General features: G+C 37.6%; 1 protein-coding gene across 2 annotated transcripts in view; it reads left to right on the top strand.

The window, feature by feature from the left end:
* XRCC5 (X-ray repair cross complementing 5) overlaps positions 1–19,972 on the top strand; it is a 57,340-nt gene that overhangs the window by 18,983 nt on the left and 18,385 nt on the right. For both annotated transcript variants that reach the window (XM_050899650.1, XM_050899651.1), the window contains exons 8-14: positions 968–1,106; positions 3,164–3,276; positions 6,714–6,776; positions 7,465–7,602; positions 9,603–9,693; positions 10,950–11,083; positions 15,906–16,102. In XM_050899650.1, coding sequence (XP_050755607.1) covers positions 968–1,106; positions 3,164–3,276; positions 6,714–6,776; positions 7,465–7,602; positions 9,603–9,693; positions 10,950–11,083; positions 15,906–16,102 — 875 coding nt within the window. The remainder of the gene's footprint in view (positions 1–967; positions 1,107–3,163; positions 3,277–6,713; positions 6,777–7,464; positions 7,603–9,602; positions 9,694–10,949; positions 11,084–15,905; positions 16,103–19,972) is intronic.

The following is a 19,972-nucleotide window of genomic DNA, read 5'->3' as shown; positions in this document are numbered from 1 at the left end:
CAAGGTTTCAGGAAGATATATTATGAAACATACCTGATTTCTGAGAGATAGGCATACTAGCTTTGAAAGAGATCTCTGCTGCCAGCTTTCTATTTATACTTATTCATAATTTTTATTAGGATATTGTGCCAGACCTGTACAAATATGCAGTAAGAGTCCCCTCCCAAAGGTGTTCACACACGAAATAAATTAAGCTTGGGAGAGTAAGCAACATGAACCAAGTGACTAGCCTGAGGTCATACAGCAGTTGTATCAGAGCTAGGAATAGACTTGTGATATCTGCTGATGTAATCTATTCTGTCTTTTCTGTTTTCTGCCCAGTTCTCCATTTTTCTTCTCATTCACTAGGTATACCATCAATTTCACTTAAGTAGAGAGAAAAGAAAACGTTTTTCTTTCCCTGTACTTGGGAAACATTCACTCATTGCAGATATTATTCCTTCTTTCCCCTCCCAGTCTCGTAATGCAACTGGGATCTTTTTCTGCCTTTTGGGGAAGTTGCAGTAATATAGGGTATTTTTATCCTGTAGTGTAGTAAGCCTGATGCAAAACTTGGGCAAACAAGCTGAATGAGCATTGAGTCTTCTTGTATCTTTAACACACATCTTCATGCTTTGTCAAAAGCATTTATGTAGGTGGAGGAAGTAAAATACATAGCAAGCAAGTTACACGTTATCCTGTGACTAAAAGACTTCCACAAATGACTTAGCCCATGGCTTTAATGAATAACCAAGACAAGTATGCAGTCAATATGATATAGTTCAGGTGTTAGATCTCATCCAGATGAAACAGTGTGCTGAAAGCACTGTGGTAGCAGTCAGAGATGCCTATTTGGGGCTGTCATTATTAGTCCCTTATTGGCAAAATAATGCAGCACTTGGTCTAAGAATTTTTTGCATGTTCTGGTAAGCACTCTGGATCCCACTGAAATGTTAAATGTTACTTTTCTTTGAATTCTGATATAAAGGTCACAGAAGAGAAGGTGAAAAAGATTTGGACAATTGTGGATGCTAAAACCCTCAGAAAAGATGATGTGCAAAAAGAAACTGTTTACTGTTTGAATGATGATGACGAGACAGAGGTTCAGAGAGATGATACTATTCAAGGTATGACTTCTTTATGTGCACCCTGAAGACAAACCGAAGATAATAGCTTGTACTCTTAAATCGCCTAAGTGCCTTTTAGTTTTATACTTTGAAGCCTTGCTGTGATCTTAGAATGTAAGCTCTGTAAGCTGATGGAATGCAGAGACTGTTATGTGAGACTCTTTGTCTTCACATATTTTAAAAATTCTTTCTTTTACCAGTAATAGGAATAATAATACCACCAGGTGGAACTTGGAAGGCACTACAGCTTTCTGAACCGTATTCTGTGGAGGACCATACCTCAGTTCTGTAGTGAGCAGTGCTGTTACCTCTATTCTGTTTTCAAATGTTCAATTGTACTGATAACATGAATACTTTCATAACACTGCTTTTTTTCTAGATAACCAACTGCTCTAGATATTCTGCAGTTGGGAAGATGAAACCATTAAAGGAAGATTCAGTGTTCAAGAGTCTATTAGCTTTGCTGTTTAAATTCCATAACAGGTTGAATCTGAAGTAGTGGTATGCAGAATACTTCTTTTATAACCTTCAGCTTCTTTCCGAGTGGATTAAATTTCTTAGAAGACTAAAGGCCCCAGAAACAGTATCAAATATTCTACTTTTCAAAAATGGAGTTAAGCAAATATGTTTAATTTTTTGCAATTGTATAGATACATTTTGTTACTAATTTTTTTCTTTCCTTTGCTGTTTCAATCCCACACAAGTAGGGCAAGTGTATTAACTATAAAGGGCAGAACTATTCAGATAACAGTATAGAAAGTGCTCTCAAATGAATAAAATAAATTGAAAAATTAAGATAAATACTGTATTTTTTTATTTAACCTCTTTCAATTGTAGCAATCATAGGTGTTTTGTAGCAGTAGCAGATAAAAATGTCCCAATGACAGTGTGATTTTCCTTGTTTCTTTAAGCAGAAATGATACTTGAAAGCTAGTAATCTGTTTATGTTTTATAACTTCAAAACTTTTAGTAAAATTAAAAAAAGAAATCCACTTTTTATAGTGAATGTATTTTGAAGCATTTGTGACCATTCTCTGCTGATGTCCTGACTGCCTAAGTTGGTGAGTGGTTGCAGGATGCTAGTAAAAAGAAGTGATGAACAGTTCAGTGTGAACAAGAGAGACCAAAAATTTCTCTGTCAATGGTGTGATATTTCTTACAGTTAAAAGGCTGCTGATGCCTAGTGGACTTTTGTGGACCTTTTGAGAAATGTCATGATTAGACAATATTTGGCATTTGAAGCACCCATACTGAAATTTCTTTCATTCTGCCTGTGTGTTTGCTTTTGAGCTTCTGGGAAAAACGTATCTGCATATAGGTTTTTCATCCAGGGATTTACCTCTGTTCCTTCTGCTTTCTTCACACCTGAGGAGATCATCCTTAGTCTCTGACAGTATAATAAAGTAATGATGTTACAGGGAGGATATTGGAGCTTGAGGTGGGAGAATAAGCGGTTGGAACAGATGATACCTCTGAGAAACTAACAGCTTCCTATTTCGTGGAGATATCCCTGTAATGTAAGGCATGGGAAGTAAAACACAGAAATATATAGAAAGACCACTTCTGCATACAAGAGTGTTTTGGTTTTCCATTGCGTGTGAGGGTATATCTCACTTCCACTGTTAACACATTTTGTTCTCTGAATCCCTTCTGGTGTCATTTCCTGTCCATGATTTGTGGTATGTTTGGGTTTTGCATTACATTTGCAGGGAGTGTTGCAGTCTGTTTGCTGAAATCTATTCTGATTTGCTTGAATCTGTTCTGTGAGCATAACTTTGTTGGGCAAGATGTTCAGTTCCCTTATTTTCTTTCCCGCTCTCTACGAGCGTAGCTGTGTTACATAAAACGATGCACAAGGAGTGCAACTGCTGTTCATGAAGTACAAAATGTGTCGATGGGGTGTGTGGTTTTTTTGTTAACAGGGAAGGTAATTTGATGAGTGTGTGTGGAGTGTAGCTGTGGGGCATACATGCGTTGTTAAAATATTCAGAGAACTAATTTCGGTGTTAGAATTGTAGGCCCATATGCTTACCAGATGCTCTTCTCTTGCTCTCCAGGGTTTCGCTATGGGAGTGATATAGTTCCTTTTTCCAAGGAAGATGAAGAGCAAATGAAATACAAAACAGAAGCAAAATGTTTTTCTGTTTTGGGATTCAGCAGATCCTCTCAGGTACAGTACTAGACTTCTTCCCATTCAACTTCCTGGATTGTTCAAGACAATTGATTTCAGTTTAAATTCACTAAAGTTGTGGTGTTGTACTGGGTTCCAGTATTGAGAATGGGGCATCTGCAGTCAGGTATACAGAGGTGACTTATTTGCTGATTCTTGTACATGTAAACAGTATGTAGTCTTGTGAAGGAGAGAAGCTCATAAGTGTGGGCATTGAGCCCTCAAGTGAAGCCAGAGCCACTGAACTCAGATCTCTGCAACGTGGAGACAGAGGTACTGTAGTTTCATTTCATCTCACGAACTTAAATAGTGATGCCAGAGCTGCAACAGAAGATGGTCTCTCTTCTGTTCAGGGCATGCAGAAGCCTTTTTGGGCTTTGTCCAGCCACGAGTGTGGTGGTGTTCTTAACAGAAGAAGTCTCTCCCTCAACATTAAAGAAATGTTAAAGAAAGCCTGAGAACTGACTGCGTTCATTCTCATTTCCGTAAGGATTAGTTTGTGAACCGTGACTTGCTTCTTGTTTCTACTATAACAAAAACTAAATGTAGTGAAGACTTCATAGAACTTAGATGAAGATAACATCATTCAAAAACTCTCCATATTTCAATGAGATGCTTGATGTTTGTACGCACTTACCTGTACTTGTGGTATTAACCGTTTGTTTTACCTGGAAGTTGTCAGAAACTTACATTGAGCGAGTACCTTAATAAAAGCTATCCAGCACAAGGTGATTTCCTGTGGAAAATCCAGGACTTAAGCATTAGGAAAGCCTTAGGCAAAGGCTTAACAAAACCCTTCTTGAAGCAGGACACGAGGAGAAAGTACAGAGATGTGAGCGCCAGTAATTGCTAGAAATGTTAAGCTGCTCCCACTCTTTCTTCTCCAGGATATTGCACAGGGTGACTGAAACTTTACTCTTCTTGGAGTTCCCTTCACCACTGAAAACTGAAAGGATATCATAGGGCATCTCTGTACCTTCTGTTCCGAAAGCTCCCAGCCCTCCTGCTCTTCTTTGAAATGTCTCGCTGCCTGAACAAAATAGAACCCTTGACGAAGGGTGAGGAATCCTTACCTTTACCAGGAAGGAAAGATGCTAATGAAATAGGAAGCATCTGTGGGAGCTTACTCCCAAATGGATGTAACTAAACATTTTTTTACTTTACAGTACAGGTGGCACAGAGACCCCTGCATGTTGCTAGATATGCCCTTAGACTACTGCAGTGCCATGGTCCAAAGCATATTATTAACTGAGGAGCCAGGAAGTTATGCTCATTTATTGAAATGAGAAGCCAGCCTAAATGGGAACTGTGACCTGGTTGCTCCTTGAGGACATTCAGAACTTAAAGTTGTTAAGTAACACAGGAGCTTGTGTGCTGAAAGTGATTGAGGAAACATGTCACACTTGAGCTTATATGCCCTAGATTGGCCAGGGCAGAGGGATGTTAGGGACTGCTAAATCCTGTACCAGCAACTGGATCTAACAAGTGAAATGTTGTGTCTGAACCCAGTGTTTCAATGAGACAATTTCTTGCATCTCTTCCTGAGTTATTAGCCTACAGCTGAGTCTTACTGTCTTCATTTAATTCTGTAAGATGTGTTTCACCATGTGCAGTGTTTTCTTATGCTGGAGGCTGGCCTCCTATTTCGACTTGAAGTCTGACTTTTATTGAAAACAGAAACTAAGCGGAAAACAGACGAGAAGAATCATGCTCCTGTAAGTGAGCTGTTGTTTCACGTGGATTTTTTTTGCCCCCCACCATTCGTCTGATAGTGTGGTAATACCTTCAAATACATAGTTAATAATTAATTGTAGGAATACAATTGATTGTAGGAATATTTTTGTTAATTCTGAGGCATAATTATATGAATCAAATTGGTTTTATATTTTTTCAATGCACAAAATATTTATTGCTTTTGATAATTTCTATGATCTGCTTCTCTTGTCTGTGGATTTCGTAACAAATAGGAATTATATCTTAAAGTGTGCTCTGGTCCTGTAACTAGGAGTGTGAGTAATTATGCCCAATAGTAGTTGCATAGACCTCAGTGGAATAAAATTATTCAGGTGTGATCACAGGATTAAAATTACACTGTATAGATAATGATATCAGGAAGTTTTCAACTACAACTGGAATTTAAGACCCATGCCTTCTTTGTTTTGGCTCCTGAATTTTATTGTTTGGAATCATGATACTGACACTATATAAATGTATGTTTTATATTAAATTGTTTCTTTTAAAAACTTTGGAGAAAAGATAATTTATTATTAACTAGAGTAACTGGAACAGCTCCAAATACATAATTAAAGAAGGAATAGAACCACCTTATATTATTTTTCTGAGTTATTCTCATCCCTCAGGAAAGAAGATCAGAGGCCGCTTAAACTTTGATTTTTAATTTATAAGCAATGCCATGTAAATCAAGAAATAATACTTGAAAATATTACAAAGGGACCATTTTCTTTTTTTTGCAAACAAAAAAAGGTGTAGTGATAACACACGTCTAGTTATTTATACTATACTGAACATAAAATTTCTTGAGCTTTTAAAGACAGAACAGCAAAGAATAATTGCAGGTAGAAGAATCTGAGTTGAAGAATAATGCTGTAATAAATACAGATCTGCTCTGGTGCAGGTTGTCACTGACTTCAACAGCATTATGGTAGTTTGCTAAATAATGAAACTCCAGGTTAGTTTGGAGATAGTGTAATTTGAGGAGATTTTACTTTAACAAAGAAAGGTCATTTTGACCGATGTTCATAGTAGTGTGCAGTCTTTGTGACAGGTTTTCCACTACTGCAGTGTTTTTCTGGGTGTGTGTCTCAGCCTCTGTAGCTCCAGCTATTCCAGCAATGCCCCTTGATGAAACTGTGGTTTTGGTTTGGGTTTTGGTTTTTTGTTTATTTGGGGTTTTTTGGGCCAGCCATGTTCATGAACAGCATAAACTCTGCTAACAGAAATGCTTCTCTGCCAGTACAGCTGTATGTACTGCAGGTTGCTGTTGAAGTAGCTTTATTAATTAAGGATGTGACTTTTTTCAGCTCCTTTTTGACATATCTTTGCTAGGAAAATTTAATAGCATAGATGTGGTGTCAGTTAGATTTAGGTCTTTTATTAACCACTGTGGTTTTCCACACTGACTTTTGAATTACTGCAGTATTATTCAGACTGGTAACAGCTGCAAGTACCATAGTCTTTCATTCCTGCCCATCAATAGGAAGGTATGAGAATACCCTGCCGAATATGACTGAATATCCATATTGAGTGATAAATGGAGATACAAAACATATACAGGGCTTTAACTTCTATGCACAGTAATTAAATTTTGTGGCTTCTCACTTGACTAATGTGTTAGTTGTTTCATAATTTAATTAGTCCAGTTGCATTAATGACATTTTCTTTAGATCAGGCTAACTGTTGACCATTTGAATCTGTAGATACAGAGGCATTACTACATGGGCAACCAGGTTCTGAAGGTCTTTGCAGCGAAAGATGATGAGGTAAGGTGAACTGAAGTTTAATGCTGAAAGTGTTTTGCTGTGGAACAGAAAAGAATAGTAGTGGTGCTTGAGATTGTCCTGTCTTTCCGTGTTAATAAAACAAATATTTTTAATGCAGCTTACAGATGTCTTGTTCCATTGCCCATTAGGGTGAAAAGAAGTTGGATTAGACCCCAAATGAATACCATATCTCATGAATAATGAGAAACTGGTAAATATTATGTTTGTGCAAGGGCGTGGGGAACCTGGAATTGGTGCTGAAGTCCATTCTCATGCAGAGTAACAGTGTGCCCTGTCACTGTGTTATTTAGAACAGACCTCCAAATTATTTTAAATATTAGAGGTAAAAACCTCACTGTAGTGCTCTGATGTGTCCCTTTAAGGATCCGACTTCCGTCCCTTTCTCCCTCTCTTGTAATACTTCTGAGAGCTCTTCACACCTAGTGGAAAAGGTGGAACGTGCTGGATCTAAAGTTTGCTCAGCTTTGAATGGATCCACTATCATGAAGAGATTTGACCTTTCTGCTTCTTCATTTTTTTAACATGAAAAATGTTTGTGTTGAAGTTACAGCTCAAATGGAAACTAGTCTTGACTAAATCAATGCTGTTGAATTCACTGTGAAAGATGTACTTCAGCAGACTAATGAGAACTTGCATGACTCTCGACTTTTTTTCCCCCCCTCCCCAGAATGCAGCAGTTGCTTTTTCTGCCCTTGTTCATGCATTGGATGAGTTGAAAGTGGTAGCTATAGTGCGTTACGCTTATGATAGAAGATGCAACCCACAAATTGGAGTAGCTTTTCCGTATATTAAGGATGCGTACGAGGTAATTTTTCACTTTTACCTTTCTGCAGAAAGCCTCCGTATTGATGCTTTACAAATACCAATTAATAAATGATCATATTTGAACCATATGAATTTGCAGTGTTGTGTAATAACAGAAGAAACCAATGTGACTTTTCAGAGTGATTTTAGGAAATAGCACCAAGTCTTAGGACAAGGAGGTAATAAATAGTTTAAAGAAAATTTCCTAGAAAAAATACGTGGAAAAACAATGCCATATGTTTCTATTAGTATCCTCTATATTACAGATTTAAATAATACTGATTTTTATTTCAATAACATATTAATAATTTCATTTTGTTATCCTGGAAATCTCAATTTTTTTTTGGTATCTAGAAACAGTGTAATCACATAGTTATGTAATAAGATACCAGTGCTTTCTTGCTGTGTTACTACCTACATTTCTGCGTACAATCCAAAATTGCACTAGATTCTTTCTTTTTCTTAAACTGTAGATTTATCTCCAGGTTGCTTAGTAGTGCAAAATTTGAATTTGATGGTTGGCGTGTGTCGTGGTTTAACCCCAGTCAGCAGCCAAGCACCATGCAGCCACTCCCTCACTCCCTGTCCGTCCCCCCCTGCTCCCGGTCGGATGGGGAGGAGAATTGGGAAAGAAGGCAGAACTCGTGGGTTGAGATAAGAACAGTTTAATAACTAAAGTAAAATATAATAATAATAATGAAATATAATAATAATAGTAGTAATGAAAAGGAATATAACAAAACAAAAGGGGGGGCGGGGAGGGAAAAAACCCAGTGATGCACAAAGCAATTGCTCACCGCCTGCTGACTAATGCCAGAGCTGTGATCCGCCCCTCCTGGCCAACTCCCCCCAGTTTATATACTGGGCATGATGCTCCATGGTATGGAATAGCCCTTTGGCTAATTCAGGTCAGCTGCCCTGGCCATGCTCCCTCCCAGCTTCTTGCACACCTGCTTGCTGGCAGAGCATGGGAAACTGAAAAGTCCTTGGCTTAAGATAAGCGCTACTTAGCAACAACTAAAACATCAGAATGTTATCAACAGTATTCTCACACTAAATCCAAAACACAGCACTGTACCAGCTGCTAGGAAGAAAATTAACTCTGTCCCAGCCGAAACCGGGACAGTGTGGCATTTCAAGCATGTCCAACTATGCTGTTGTCATTAGGTTTCCAATTCAACTGGAACTGAGGGGAGGAGCTCACAGCATTTAAAGCTGTTTTTTAAATTCATATGGAGAGTTAGAGTAGTATGTTTATTTACTTGAAAGGCTATTTTAAAAAACAGGAGGAAAAAAAATGAAGTCTGTTTCTTAGGAAAAACAAAAAAAAAGAAAAAGTTCTGTACACAGCAGAATCATATTTGAAATAATTTTTTTAAAATTCTGGGAGACCCAGAAGCAACACAGTATGTCAATTTTTGCAGCATATGCTTCCACTGATCTTATGAGACTATTCAAAGAGCTAAGTATTTGTAGCATGGCTAAGCAATGACAAAGGTGGGGGCAGACATAACAATCTTCAGACTTTTGAGGGTATAAACATAAAGGATGGAAAGGAATTATTTAGGGTGGCATGAACTGGAGGAGGTATTTGAATAAAGAAAAAATTAGGCTGAGGGTGTTAAAAAACCAAAACCAATTTTTGACTTTGAAACACAGTAAGCGATGATAAAACCTCCCAAAGCGCTAATATATGGGTTATTTAAAGCTTGGCTGGTTGGAACTCTGCACAAGAAAAAGGGATCAGATGACCTGGGAGGTCTTTATTCCACCAGTAGAAAAATGAGGAGTGTAGCCATCATCATATTATAAAATAATGCTGTGTTTTATTCTGCTTAAAACTGTGTTGCTCTGTAAATACTTTATTTAAGTATTTTGATACATACAGATATTAGCTCTTTGGATTTTTCTTATGTTTATATTGCCCTGATAGGGCACTCTGAAGGAAAAATCTAAAGTATCCCAGGCTCAGTTGTTTCTTTCTTCTTTTGTCTTGCTCAGTGTCTCATCTATGTGCAACTACCCTACATGGAAGACTTAAGACAATACATATTTTCATCCTTGAAAAACAATAAAAAATGCATTCCTACAGGTAAGACAGTCCTTCGCTGGGCAAAGTAACCTACTTGTCTTCCTTTAAGATACTCTAAAAGAGTTAGAATATTTGGCTTTCCAATGAAAACATAAGCTTTGTCATTATTGTGGCTTAAGGAGAAAAACCCCAGCCCTTTGAGAATGCATTGTGTTGATGTCATCTTGAAGTGTAAAGCCTGTATCAAAATTTTGCCAGCTTAGTTGCAGGCTGAGCAGCCTTGAGGTTTGTAGGAAATCTTTTAAAACTGTCCTGTTAAATGACTTCTGTCTTGGGTTATGGGATTATTAGTCTCACAGGATCTCTGTGATAGAGATCTGAGATTTAGTCCTCTGTATCCTTTGATCTTTGAACTCATTTGTGAGACTAAATGGCCAAACCTTGTGGGAGCTACAATATGTGATTAGCTAGCTATAATTAGAATAGAGGCATCAGCTCCGTTCGTACAAAGCTGGTCCTGTAGCCAGTTGCGGTATGACCTGTTAATATAATGTACAAAGGCAAAGACTGTATTTTCTGTGGTGTGTTGGTTTTTTTAAAGCATGCACTTACTGGTGTCCAGATTCAGGTGGAGGGCATCTTTGGAGAGCCATAGAACATGCAGCTATACAAAGCTTGACTCACTGTTCTGAGAATTTTGCACAGCACTGAGCGTAAATGGATGTAGTTTAAATCCACTCCCGCTCCTTTAATTTGTTATGAGATCCATTGAATGGGCATCTGCACATCAGGGTATATAAAGCATGCTGGGTTGTTTCTGAAACAGTTTCTATTTTCGTGCTTGTAACCAGCAGTTTGAGAACAAATCTAAAACCTGTCTTACCAAAGCAATAGTTGACTATTGTGAACTGTGTTAATTTGCAATCATAACTTTTAAAATTTATATTATGCCATTTAGTTTTTCAAACCAGCTGTTCTCCTTATTTTCTAAGTGGCCTATAAACCTTCTGTGGCAAATAAAAACATCTTGAAAAAGAAGAAAAATGGAAGCAGAAAGGCAGAAATAATTGAGGTCTTGCGGGGCGGGGGGAAGGCTTTATGACTTTACATTGTAGTCCTTAAATAAAGCAAGGGGTTTATTACTGTGTCCGTTATCCGTGTTCTTTATTGGCACATCTATATCTGCAGTGTATTCTGTGGCATGTAATGACTTGGTCAAAATCTTATATTGTGAAGTTGCATCTTCATTTATAAATTGTTTCAAGAAACATCTGCAAGTGTATTTAATTTTTCTTTGTATGTAATTGCTGCCTTAGCGGATCAGTTATCTGCTGTTGACTCTTTGATTGATTCTATGAATTTGGTTTATGAAGATGATGATGGAGAAACTTTTGAGGACCTGTTTAAGCCCAGCAAAATCCCAAACCCTCATTTTCAGAGGTTATATCAGGTGAGATGAACTATATGGCATTTTTTAAGAACTTCTTTTGTTAAGACTTTTCACCTTTCTGTCCTTCTCTGATTCACATTGGAAAGATCTGCATTGTGAAGATGGGAATATAAATTCTTTTGCATTTAAGTGTGGGGTAGCCAATGATTTCTATGTTGTCCCCAACATAGATTTTATTCTTAAAATTTCCAGTTTCCACAAAGCAAGGGAAATTACACCTGTGCTGAGGTGTCTGCAACAGCATTGGTGATATTCACAGGCACCTAGACTAGACAAGTTAAAACTTGCTTGGGTATCTCAACACTGTATTGCAGCAGTCATGGTGTGGACATAGACTCAGTCTATGGGCAAAGAGAGATACTGACTGAAAATCAGGGATCTCTTTAGCTTCTTGCTCTGTGTCCCATCAAATCTTGAGCAGAGCCACTTTTCTGTGTGTTGCATCTAGCAGTGGTTCCAAAACAGATCAGTCTGAGGTGAACTTGATCAGTAGTAAATGGTTAACATTGCTGACATTTAAAATATTCCATTTGGGTGTCTGAGCTGACGCATTTTACGGGTGAGCAGAACAGTTCACACTTCTTGCAGTTATTGTATCAAGCTGTCTACATTTTGGTTTACATTTCTTTCATCTCATGAAGATTTTCATTGCAACTGTGAGGATGAGAGACTTAATTATACATTGGAATTCAAGTGTTCAAAAAAATGACACAGCAAATTCAAAAATAAGGAAAATTACATTGCCATTTATGCAGCTGCAGAATTGTGTTGTATACAGAACCATGGAGATATATTGAGTGCATGACTCCACTCTGAAAATTGACCAAAAATGGTATTATAGCAACCATGTTCATCATATCTCAACAATTCCAAATGAAATTTTTTCAGTTTACAAGTAGGAAGAAGGTGCTTTTTTAAATTAAGAAAACTTACCCTAGCTTCCAAAAGCCATGCTACCTCAGTATTGTCAAAAGAACCAAAGGATCTGAAGGGCGTATGTATGTTTCAGGAACACATGTAAGCCCACTGTCTTCAAATCCTACTCTGATTGACACCTGAAGAACTCTGCTCCCTTCAAATTCTGCCAGTCATATTGACAAGACAGTGTGCAACTGAATGCAAGATTTGGTCAGTAGAAGGTTATTGCTAGGCAAGAGCTCCAAATGGATTGACCTTTACATGACTTGTATTTTAGGAAGGATTGTAAAGCTTGGGTATTACAAAACAAATATGGTTTTGCTTGTAAATGAACCACATAAGGGATAGAATTTCCTCTGTTATATTGCTAGATACGATTTTGCGTTCTTTTGGTTCAGTGGATGTCGCCTGTCAATGAAAGATGTTTCTTTAGGTGTGCCATTTGTCTTCTGAAACAGTATGATGGTGTTGTCCCAGCAGTTGAGTCAAGTGCTGCTAGAAGAGTGTAACTGCCTGACTCGCCAATTTCCTTAGAGGATGATAGGATTTTGTAAGGGTGAATGCTACTGGTGGAAAAAGTATTTGACTGTTTCAATGTACTAGGTAGTACACAGTTCCTGTCCACAGTGCTTGCTGCTTATAAAGCCCTAAATTAACAGTCCTTTTAGTGCTTTCTTTTGGCCATGCACAGCCCCATTTTTTTTGTCTTGGTTACAAAACTGCTATTAATCTGTGTAAGTTGCAGAAAGATTGTTCTCTCCTTTGCTGCAAACATGTTCCAGATTCTTAACATTTTGCTCTTAGACCAAGTGGCACCGCTGGTTCCTTAAGAACTACGAAGAAAAATTATACATCATCTTTTGAATGTAGCCAGTAAATTGATTGGGCTGAAGAGGACCTATAAATGGTTTGGAAGAATAACTCTGAAGAAAGGATGAACTCCTCCTTCATTTCCTTGCTCTGTTGCCTCATGAAGATATTTGAAATGATAAGTGACAAGAGCCAGAATTTAAACAGAAACATCAAGCTAAATTATATCTCTGGAAGTAGTGGTAGGCATCAGGAAATGACAGAGTGGGTGGAAAGGAGTTGCTAATGCTTGCTGGAGTGGAGGATGAGGAATACCCTATATCCAGAGTTTCAGCTTTTATTCCTTGCTTCCAGAAAAGCCTAAGTGAACTTCCATAGCTTTTGCGGTGGCAGACTTCCAACGTCATTGTTTAAGTTGTTCCTCTTAAATATAGGGACTTGAAGCACGTAAGGTACCTGGAGAATGCAGTACATTTTATTTGATAGCCAAATAAACAAATTGCTCAACAATGTTTTTTCTGTACTGAGAGGGACCTGGGAGGAAGGTTTGTGGGGATGGTGGCCTGCAGCATCGCATAGTTCATGGGATCCAGCTGCAGAGCTTGCATCTAAATATACTGTAATGGCTCTTGTTAGACAATGTGTAAGTGACCTTAGAGGACTGTGCTTGTTTATAAGTGGTTGGACTTGTATGGTTATGTTCTTTCAGAAAGCAGAGCAGCAGGGGAACAGGAAGTCACTCACGGAAGTCTGTAACGGCTTTCAGCAACAAGTAATCTTATCTTTGGTTGAATGTAGTGGATCTGTTGGAAGGTCATTTTGAAATTGTCACAAACTAGGTGTAAACTGAACTCTAAGACACTTGTGTTGGGATTCAGTTCACACAGGTTTAACCACCCAAAAGCTAGCTAACTAGTATAAGCTGAGTTGTCCAAGTCTATTGTATAATCCATGAAAAAGGATCAATTACTTTCCCAAGGTTCGTTCTTGTTTTGGAGATCGTAAGTACATGGTAGTTGTGGTTGTGTAGAGCGAGTAGGTGACTGGTATAGACTAGATGCTTATCTTTTAGATAGCTGAATCTGTCTCCTATGTTCTAAGGCTTTAAATACTATCAAGTTCCTGTAGGATTTATAGATTTGCTAAAATACGTTCTTACAAAAGTGTGTTCCTAGGTGCTGTGTGGAAGGGAACAAGGCAGGATGCTTTCTTGCAGTAAATTCCTATCTACTCATGCATTTATGCCATTGCTTATCATGGAATTAATTATGTGAAAATCCCACTTCATTACATCCATTTACCACTATCTTAGTGTGACTTCTGTTCCTGAAAGCTGGCTACTTTTCTAGGCTGGAAATGTAGGGAAATTAGGAAGAGCAAGGAGGAGCTAGTGTGTTGCTGACAACACGCATGAATACAACAGTGAGTCTGGAAGCCAGTGGCAGTGTGGGTTGCCTTCTAGCCAGTGAAGGTAGGAGTGGTTCTTGCTGGGCACAGAAGGAAGAGCAAGCAAGGTTGAAAGGGACTCTCTGAGATTAGAAACTCCAGGTTAAGGCTGTTCAACTTCATCTCCATTTAGCACCTGAGTTTTGATGGTACCTGCCATCTCAGGTTTCAGAGGTTGTCATCTACTCTAAAAACAGGAACAAGTGGAGGCTGTGGCTACTCAGTGTGCTCAGCTCTTGCAGCTGCACACATAGAGATTGCAGATGCAAAAGCCTGGAAAACACATTCACAACAGGGGACTTAGGTTTTTTGCTTTGTGAGTTTAATTCAATTCTCTAATGTTGTTTTAATATTGTTTTTTTGTATCACAAGAGCCATTACTGCAGCTTCGAGCAACATTTTTACTCTCTTTCAAAATAATTATGCCTTAAATCATTACAAGTGTTTCCAAATCAGTAGCCTTGTATGACTGCCTCCTTTTGAAAGTATGCTCTAATATGGATTGGAATCTTAATGGCAGCATGAAAGCACATCAGTATTGATATGTAGCATATGGTCTGGATTTTCTTCATTGGCAGCTTTTCAGCATTAATAGAGGGGTTTGTTTGCTTTTGTTTTGTTTCTTAAATTAATGTCATGTCTGACAGCCAACAGGGGAGCAAACCTCTGCTGTATTCCTAGTTTACTGAGCAGTTACCTTCACACTTGTGTCTAATTCACCCAGTACAATGGGCTTGGAAAAATTATTCTCCCACGTGCATCAAGTGTTTTTATGTAGGTATGTGTATGCACTGGTATCTGTATATATATATGCACATACACATACGTCTCTACTGCTATCCCACACTTCACAACATTTAAGAGATACCTACTTTGTTTTTAAAATTCTCAATGGAATTTCTGTCGCCTGCCTCATTAACCTTATCTCTCTCCTGCTTGGCTCCCTGACTGTGTGCACTCTCTTTACACTTTGGTGAAAAAGCCTTCTCTTCTGTAGCTCCTGCCATCTGTTCCAACTTTGATGTACATCTGTCAGGCTCCTTCATTCCCTCACTTTTTTCAAAGCTACTTTGCAAACATACCTATATTCTGTGCCTCATCTGTGCACATTTAACTTCTCTCTTTCCCTTTGCTCTTAAACTGGTGAAAATTTCTCTTGTATGCATACTGAGTTTTATTGACCAAGAAGAAATATTTTCTTTGAGGGACAATAAACTGTGACAATAACTGGAATACATGGTTGGGGTATATATCTCGTTACCTCATTTTGGAATGTATAGAAATCTTTCCCATGTGACTGTTTTATAATAGAACTGCATTTTAAAGGTAAAGTGAAATTAAAAAGCTGAATAGATGCAGATCACTGTTTCATTCCTGGGATTTTCCTAATAATTTTCATAGAACTCATTCCAGTGAGTGTGGGAACACTCATCTGCATCAGTATTCTTGTTCAGTATCACTATTAATCTCCTTAAACAGCTGATCATATGACTTTCCACTTGTGAGCTGGAATGTTTGTCAGCAATATGAAGGTGGTTTCTTTAATATGGAAGATATTTTGCATGTACCATATGATGTCAGGCATACAGCCATTACATTAAAAGCACATAAACTAAAAGTTTTTCTTTGCTTAAATTGTTTCTTGCAGTGTTTGCAGCATAAGGCTTTTCACCCCAATGAGCCATTGCCGCCAATTGAACAGCACCTTTTAGAGATGCTGGAGATGCCCTGTGTGGTAAAAGAAAGGTGTCAGGCTCCTCTTGAAAAAGTAAAAGCACTTTTCCCTCTAAAGGAAATTAGCAAGAAAAAAGAAGAGAAAACTGCTCAAGACATCTTCAAAGACAAGTAAGCTGGAGATGTATTATGAATCTTTCTGAAACTTTTTTTTACACTTCAAATTGGTTTTGCTGGATGAAGCAGGCTCAGAGTATTTTGAACGTAAGATCAATGAGTTACACACTGAAAAAATACTGATGGGTGGAGAATATTGTGATACCACAGTATGCCTGGGGTATTTTGTAAATAGTGGTGGTCTTACTATTATGGGGCAAGACACACCAGGAACCAGTCTGTAGCTTCCTCATGTCCGTATTTGTTGTCACAGAATCACAGAATACATCAGGTTGGAAGGGACCTCAGGAAGTTTCTTGTTCAACCTGCTGCTCAAAGCAGGGTCATCTATGAGATCTAAACAGGTAACTCAGGCCTTCATCCAGTCTTGAAACTGGTCTTGAAAACATCCAGGGATGGAGACTGCACATCCTCTCTGAGCAACCTGTTGCATTGCTTACTGTCTCCTGGTCAAATAGTTTGTCCTACTGGTAGTTATAAAATAGTTCAAATAAGAATAACAGAGGGTCTAATTTACCTCAGAATAAGTGCTACGGAGCTTTAAATTAACTGTAAAGATGAATCTTCCTTCTCAGCTTGCTCGATTAGGTTGTTCTGTAGCTTTCATTTTGAATACCAAATCAAAAGAAAAGCAGCTTCATTATTTTCTGCTGTGCAATAAATGTGGATGTCTTGAAAAATCAAACTGTTACGGACTTTTCCTGGAACATTATTGTCTGAACAGTTTTTAAGATAAAATTACTTTTTTTGTTATTACACATACTGTGTTTCTTTAATTTGTGCTGCAAATATGAAGAATAAATGCTTAATTGCTACTGCATTGGTATTGTAACCCCAGCCAAATCAATTTGCTCAAACAAAATCTGCTGCTTGGAGCTGAATTTATGAATGCCTATAATATAACTAGTGGGTCCCCTGGGATGTTGGAGAGTTCTCAGCTCCTTGTCCCTCCCTTTTCTCATTTTTAGCTCTGTCCTTTCAGTGCTACGAACAATGTCTTTGAGACGTTTTGAGGCCTTGCTTAGCTGAACTGTCATATATCCTTTACCTTGGGTTGGCTAGAGCTTCCTCAGCATGTTACCTTTGGGAAGACATGACATAGGACTTCTCACATTATTGCTCTGGAATGATGACCACATTTCTGTATACAGACTGGGAAACATCTTGCTTTTTATTTTGTTCATTGCTCTGTGTGCCTGTCCTGCCTTGGTGTGTCTGTGAGTTCATACTGATTAAGTTCTCTTGTCCTTGCCCTGTGCCCCAGTCTCTGTGAGTGTGTGTGTATACATACATACATTTATGTGTGTATTTTAAAAAGTGATAGAACCTGTTTAAAAAAAAAAAAAGAAAAGAAAAAGCAAAACTTGGGTTCAAACAAGCTAGGGAGAGAATTTAAACAAAAACCAGTGACCCATTACTGGTAGTTGCTTAAAAACATATCACCCCAAAGGCATCAATTTGGCAAGCAAGAAGGAAAGCTATTTTGTTTAAAAACTGTTTTCCTTTAGAGGGGTGATAAAAGCAACTATAAAAATAATTGAGATAGAAATTGGTGTAGGGCATTAAAATGTTTAAAAAAAAAATCTGTAAGGGAGGCAGAAGGATACAGGCTCAACTATGCAAAGAAGAATGAATGGTAATAGGATTTTTAAAAAAATTGCAAAAAAAAAGGTATTGCTGTAGTAATGAATGGGAACAGTAGTATTGTCATTACTACAACAGAAGTGTTCACTGTATGGTTTTGTTCTGTGTTTGGGGAAAAGCTGAGTGCTATAATTAAATCACTTGACAAAGAAAAGTACATCACTGCAACAATGACTAAGGAAAATGTTAAACAACAGATGACATTCAACTTATTAAAACCATCAGATCTAGATAATTTGCACTAAAGTGTTTTGAAAAAGTTGGCTAGATGCTTTCTTGACCATTATTTTTGTTTTCTAAAACTGATTTGTGTCTCCTATCATCACATTGACCAGATTAATCTCTGCTTAATTTTTAAGGTCTAATGGGATTAAGGCAGCATAAATGTAGGCATGATATCTTAATACAGATTTTAATATTCAGCATTTGTTTGTTTCACTTTTGCTAAGCTATGTGTAGTTTGAAAAATCCAGTAAAATAGAAAGCATTTTACTTTTTCCTTCTTAGGTTGGCTTTGGAGAGGCTGTTACCTCATCCAGCTTTGCAATATATGAGAGGCTTCTATATAAATGTAGAAGTGGGTGTTTTGAATTAAACTCTTATTTTATTAATTTTTCTCAAATAGTAGTTGCACGTTTTACAGTTTAAAAATACTGCTGATCAGTGCATTACCAGTAACAGATTCTAAATGTCAGATCCTTGGCTGGTATAAATGGGTATGGATTCATTAGTTTCTGCTGTACGGCACTGGTTAATGACAGCTATAGATTTGGTCCTAGGCATCATCGTTTATGTTCTCCTTCTTCCAATCCCAAAGCATTTTGAATCAGTAAAAATAATGCAGGAGGAAAAAGATTTCAAGACATTGCAATTGATTGCAAAACATCTTTGGAGAAAAATATTCTAGAAGAGGATTTTCATTGTTCTTTGCACCTTTCATCAAACCATGTCAATATACAAGAATTTTGGTTCAAGTAGAAGTTCTAAACTCACTGGTGTTAGATAAGTATCAGTTTCTCCATTTTACAGATAGGCATATCAGCTGTCCAAAACAGTCAAGCAACTTCTTCAAGGTCAGCTAGAAAGTCAGTAGAGTTGAGAATGAAGCAAGGCATCCTATCCTTGTCCTGAGGCATAACCAAAGTCATCATTTCTCCTAGAGTGATAAGTAAGGTTATGTTGGATGACAGGAGTTGCTGAGGAGAAGGGATTTCATTTCAGTAGTGACAAAATTAAGTAAAGGACAGAGAAGACTACTGAAACTAAGTGGGATAGACACTGATTGTAAAGTAGGGGAGGAATGTGCTATAGAAAGTAAAAAGGAAGACTGTACAAGTTCTTTCTAATAGTTGATTGCTTCTGTAACGTGCAATGCAATTTTTAAAATCAGTTCTAACCTTGTAGAATGCAAAGCAGCACCTAGTCCAGGATCTCTGGCTTTGTCCCTACATTGTCAAGGAGTTTCTTCTTTTCACTGCAGTAGTAGAATTTTTAAGAAAAACTTCTTACTTTGTTTTGGGATTTGTTGGACGCAAATACTGCCATTTAGATCACTGAGTAGCTTTCAGTGATTCTTAAATTGAAATCGATTCTTCTGTGTCAGTAGCCTGTCACATTAAGTGACACAGAACACAGTGTCTGATTTTCTTCCCCTTTTTGTGATTACCTGGATTTTCTTCTGTTGCGAAGATGTGCTCTAAAGTTTGGCATATTAGATGTTACAATTAAGTTCCTAGTTTGAATGTATGCCTTGGTATGTGTTATCTGTGAGGACAAAGCGAGAAAGTAGCCTAAAATCACAATTAGCTTTTCAAAAATAACAAATAGTCTTTTGAAAGCATTTTGAGATGTAGCTTAAAATGTCATAAGAGAGTTCTTATGTACTTAATTGGGGTTCGTCTAGCCGGTTTTGACTGCTGTAAGTGGAAGTTTATAAAGCTCTTGTGTGCTGATGGAGAATATGGGTCATTAGACTCAAAAGCCACTGTGTAAAGAGGTTTGTAGTAGCTATCAATTCCAAGACAGCAACTAGCAGGTAATTTTTGAAGAGTAAATTCATTTCTTACTTAAATGTTAAGTTTTCATTGCCATTTCATGTTTAGAATGAATCTGGTGAGAATACCAAATGTCATGTAATACACTGTAAATCAGTAAATCATATACTGTAAATTATCAAGGTTAACTCAATGTACAGGTTCCAAATAAAGTGACCGGAGATAT

The sequence above is a fragment of the Gymnogyps californianus genome, chromosome 7, assembly GCF_018139145.2.
Source record: "Gymnogyps californianus isolate 813 chromosome 7, ASM1813914v2, whole genome shotgun sequence".
NCBI classification, from domain to species: domain Eukaryota; kingdom Metazoa; phylum Chordata; class Aves; order Accipitriformes; family Cathartidae; genus Gymnogyps; species Gymnogyps californianus.
This window is presented reverse-complemented; position numbering and strand designations above follow the sequence as displayed.